At 58.7% G+C, this 4,974-nt stretch overlaps 1 protein-coding gene across 1 annotated transcript; it reads right to left on the bottom strand.

Moving 5' to 3' along the window:
- Positions 1 to 607: 607 nt before the first annotated feature.
- On the bottom strand, positions 608 to 4,179 carry TOB1 (transducer of ERBB2, 1). The gene is made up of 2 exons (XM_007665494.2): positions 4,054 to 4,179; positions 608 to 2,705 (listed from the first exon to the last, which is right to left on the bottom strand). The coding sequence occupies exon 2, from the start codon at positions 2,540 to 2,542 to the stop codon at positions 1,517 to 1,519; it is 1,026 nt and encodes a 341-aa protein (XP_007663684.1). The 5' UTR covers positions 2,543 to 2,705; positions 4,054 to 4,179; the 3' UTR covers positions 608 to 1,516.
- Between the last annotated feature and the right edge of the window lie 795 nt (positions 4,180 to 4,974).

Raw genomic sequence — 4,974 nt, forward strand, 5'->3', positions numbered from 1 at the left:
CCCGCAGCTTTCGTCAAGAGACGCATGGTGCCCCGCCGGCCCAGTGGAACCTATTGCCCATTTAAACCATCAGAAGCCACGGCTTCACCATCACGTGTCGTCAGCAACTGGGCCCAGCCCCGTTTTCTAAGCCACTAATCCCTCCTGCAGGAACGGGCTGCCGACAAGGGCCCGACGGCCGGGAGAGAACCCAGGAGCCCCAATCCGCTGACAACCCCATTAGCCGTGAGCGGCCGTGGTCACCTGGGCTCTCGGCTGTCCCGTCACGTCCAAGCCGCCACGTCACGGGCATCCTCGTGAACTGACTCGCCCCTGGATCCCGAGGCCGCCGGGAACGGGAAGAGGCCGGGGAGGGCGGGTGCGAGTCCCGGCCGGGCGAGGAGCAGGGAAAAACCCTCCGCCCGTCTCCCTCCACCGCCCCCCTGCCACAACCCGCTGTGCCGCCCGGGGTTCAGCATTCACTTTCCACCACCCCCTTCGCAAAAAATGAGTCAGACCTCTCTCTTCATCACTGGCATGTACAGCACTCACACCGCAGGGCTCACCTCTTCGGCACCACATTGAAAGAAAAAAACAAACCCAAAAAACAAAACCAAGACCACGGGAGCAAGTTCATTTTAAAGAATTTTAATACAAACTTAATATAAACTATTTCAGTCCCTCTTAACATGTAAGACACTGACTCAAAATACTTTTATACCGTTTTTTTTCAAGTATTGCACAATGTAGGTACAAAATTAATATTTACGATTACATTTTCTTCCATAATATATAGCAAAAATCTTTAACCTTTTTAACAGAAAATACAATTTTGTGGTTTTTTTTTTTGAAAAAGCAAATATTCGTACATTTTCATTCCAACACTCAGGAATATTCTGTACACAATTTTTTTTTTTTTAGAATAGTTGATGTCTTTAAGATGGATATTTTACAATTTCAGTAAAAAAAAATACAACATGAAGCTGCTGCAGCTGTCACAGATCACTGTAGTAAAAAGATATAAATGCAATACCATGTCGTAGAAACAATATATATACTCTGATATTTTACAAACTTTGTACTAAATTAAATTATACAATTAGAAAAGACCAATAAACCCCACTTATTAGTGCCAATTTTTTATAAAAAAAAAATCAGCCACGTCCTTGCTATATCTTAAATACTGTAAGAGGCCGTATTCGAGAGTATATCTTAAAATGTACAGTCAGTATAAAATAACTTTGTGCTTGGTTGGCAAATGAAAAGTGATGCACGTCGTGTTTACGAACCAAGCCTGGATGGATCCAAACTACAAGCTGAGTTTTGTTGTTTTTTAAGACCAAAAAAAAAAAAAAGGGGGGGGGGGGTGGGGAAGGGAAAAAAAAAAAATCTCAAGCGGGAAGAGAAATACCCACCCTGGGCACAGGCGATTCAACTCGTAGGACCGCTTTTTTTTGTTGCTGTTTTCGTGCAGATGTGGGCTTTGCGTTTTGCTCTGTCGGTTGGTTTTGGGGTTTTTCTTTTGTTTTGTTTTTTATTAGTTAGCCATGACGGGCTGGAATTGCTGGTTAGAATACTGCATGTTATTTAAACTAAAATTCAAGCCATCCACAAAAGACTTCTCGTTGAGGCCTCCGTAGGCCGCAAACATATCAAAGGCATTGCTGTACTGGAGCAGCGGGCTGAGGCTGAGGGGGCCGTCGCCGGGGAACATTCCACCGGCGCTACCTTGACCCTGCACGTTCGGGAAAACAAACTCCTTGGCGTTCGGGGAAAGAGCGGAGGTCTTCTGCTGCTGCGGCGGCTGCAGCGGCGGCGACGAGGACGACGACGGAGGGGGAGGGGGCGGCGGCTGGCCCCCCAGGCCGAGCCCGTAGAGAGAGTGCATCGAGGAAGAAATGGCTTTCTGCTTCAAGAGGTCATTCACGTGCAGGCCGAGGTTGGTGGGAGAGGTGCGGGCCACCTTGCCGCCGCGGCCGCTGTTCTTCATTTTGGTCGAGCCGAACTTGGTGGCGGCGAAGGTGGCCGTCGTGAAGGTTAAAGGCTGGGCGGCGCGGGGCATGAAGGTGGGGCTGACGGCGGCTGAGTGGCCGAAGGGAGGAGACGGGGAGCTGGGCCCGGAGGAGGCCGGGTCGCTGATGGGCATGAAGACCTGGGCCTCCGGGTTAAAGCTGTTTTTGATCTCCTTGTCCAGCTCGCACCCGTTCTCGTTGTTATCGTCCACATAGAGCACCTTCACCGGGCCCTTCTCCCCGATCTGGTAGGAGACCTCGAACGGGTCGATCCAGACGCTCAGGTCCTGAGGCAGGTTGCCCCGCACGTCGTCGATGTCCAGGCCGCTCTCCTTCGAGGCCTGCTCGATCACCGGGTCCACCTTCTCCCCGACGTGGATGCACCTGAACCCCGACCCCTTGTATGGCTTCTCGGGGTACCAGTGCCCTTCATACTTCTTCTTGAGGAGCCGCTCGAGCTCTTCGCCGAAAATGTTGACTCGTCGCCTGGGGAGTTTGTTGTATAAATAGGAAATAATAAAATTTAGTGCTACTTGGATCTCAAGCTGCATAGCTGCTGTGCCACGAGGTTCCGTTTGGGTTTCGAACCCCTCCCCCCGCGGGGCCGTCCTCTCCAAAAACAAGATGGGGCCGAGTCCGTGGCGGACGAACAGAATTTCATTCAAAGTGCTGGTACCGGGAGGCTGTTATCCTTCACCTTGGGCGTTCTTGTTCCTTGAGGAAGGAAAAAAAAACAAAAAAACAACAACAGAAAAAAAGGAAAAAAAGCAAACATCCAAATCAGGCCAGTGCAAGATAAGCCCCAAGGCCCCACTCCCTATCCCCGGATTCCCCCGCGGCAGATTGATTCGACTCTCGACAGCAACGGGGGGAAAGGGAAAGTTGATAAAAGCGCATCCCACCCGAGGTGAGAGACGGACACGGGGGGCACGGGTGACGCAAGTTCAAGCGACGGAGGGCCTCCCCGGCCCAACGCGGGGCGGGGGGCTCCTCCATCTTTTCCAACGGACCCTTCCGGGTCCTGGCTGGACGGCCGGGCCGGCCTGGGACGGCGAGGCCTCTCCGTTCCTGGGCCTTGGAAAGAGACAAAAAACCCAACTCCACCGTGGGGAGGGGTGGAGGCCCCGACTCTCTGCCCGCCTCTTGGGCCATCCTCCGGGCATCTCGAGCCCTCCGGTCTTTCCTCCGCCTGGCTCTTCGGCCACGGTCGACGGCGACCTCTCCCTAGAGGGCCAACCCCACGCGGGGCCAAGGGTCGGTGGCCATCCCGGGTGCCACCGGCTGGTTTTCCATCCCCTCCTGGGGACGCCGACCGTCCGCCGGGCGCCTTACCTTCGCCGCCACACCTGGGCAACTGCAAGAGAGCGCAAGGGGCGGGTTCCCTCCCGGTGGCCCGGGGTCGGAGGGGCGAGGGGTGGCACCACCTGTTAGGGGGCACGTCCTGCGAGGGATGGAGCTGCAGTGGGGGGCGGTGCCAGCCGAATACCAGCTGCAGGCCGGACGGGGAGGGGGCAGAGCCAACCCAGCTGGGAGATTCCGGCCAGGGTGGACCTTTGGATGGGAGGCCGGCCTCAACCCTTTCCCAATTCTCTTTTGGCCCCGGCCGCCGTCTGTCTTAACCTTTTTTTTTTTCCAATTTTCCCCTCCCACCGTCCCGATAAGGCAACGGGCCTGGGAGTGGGGACCGGCAGGGCGACCTTTAAACGTTGCCTGCCGAGCGCTGGGTGGGGATGGAGGAAGATCAAGGGCACGGGGAGGCCGAGTCCCCCAGGGAGCCCCTTTTGGAAGGGATGCCGAGGTGGAAAATGGGGGGATTCGACCCCTTCTTTTGCAGCGGAGGCTGGGCATGTTGGGGGGTTTGGGTGGGCCCCTTTCCGGGGGAGGCCCAGGGCGCAGCGGAGTTGCATCCACAGCTCATTAAGCTTGCAGCTCACGGCCGGCGGGCAACGAGCTGCTGCTGCAGCACCGGCTCGGGGGGGAGGGGGGGCGAGGCGTTGACAGCGCTTGGCGCAGGGTGAGCGCCGACCCCGGGCCGTCGTCCCTCCCCCCGCGGCCTACTCACCGCGTGGGAGCCGGCTCCAGCGCCGACGAGGAGCGGGCGGGGAGGAGGGGCGGCCGGGCTGAAGCGCTGCGCGGTGCGGCCTCGTCGTCCACCCCCGCCGGGCGACCCTCCCGCCGCCGCCGCCGCTCCGCTCCTTCTGCCGCGGCGCGCGCCCCGCACCCCCTTTTTATAGCGCCGCCCCCCGCGGGAGCGCGCACGCCCCCCCGCCCGACGTCACGCCGCCGCACGCTCCCCTTCTCGGCCCCCTCCCCGCTGCCGCCATTGGCCGAGCCCGCCCCGCCAATCGCCGCGGGGCGACGGGGGAGGCCCCGCCCCCTAGCGCCGCCGACCCGCCAATGAGGAGGCGGCCCGCGATCCCCGTCGGAGGGGGAGGGCCGGACCTGGAAGCCCATTGGCCGCGGCGGCCGTCACTTAAGGAGGGGGGGGAGCGGCGCGCGGGGGGGGGAAGGGGCGCGGCCTGGCTCCCTCGGCCCATCTGCTCTTAACGGACAAACCAGATCCCCCAGAGGCCTTTGCGGGGGGGCGGCCCCAACCGCTTAGCACAGTGTTTGGCACCCAGTGGGCCTCCCCTTCATTCCCCCCATGGCGATGACGTTGTCCCCTTTTTGTTCGGCGGCCCCTCCCCCCTGGGCCGAGCCCGTCACGTGACCCCGCACCTGGCTCTCCCCAGCGCTTAGCGCAGTGCTCCACTTCCATCGAATGAATGAACGGGAGGCGCAACCGTCCACTTGGAAGGCGCCCCCTCCCCTCCGGGGGGGGGGGGAGGGGCGTTGGCCTGGGCCTCATTCATTCATTCATTCATTCATTCAGTACTATTAAATAATGGTGGGATTTGGGAAGCGCTTACTAGGTGCAGAGCACTGTCCTAAGCGCTGGGGGAGATACAGGGTCGTCAGGTTGTCCCCACTTGACAGATGAGAG

Source organism: Ornithorhynchus anatinus, chromosome 15, assembly GCF_004115215.2.
Source record: "Ornithorhynchus anatinus isolate Pmale09 chromosome 15, mOrnAna1.pri.v4, whole genome shotgun sequence".
NCBI lineage: Eukaryota > Metazoa > Chordata > Mammalia > Monotremata > Ornithorhynchidae > Ornithorhynchus > Ornithorhynchus anatinus.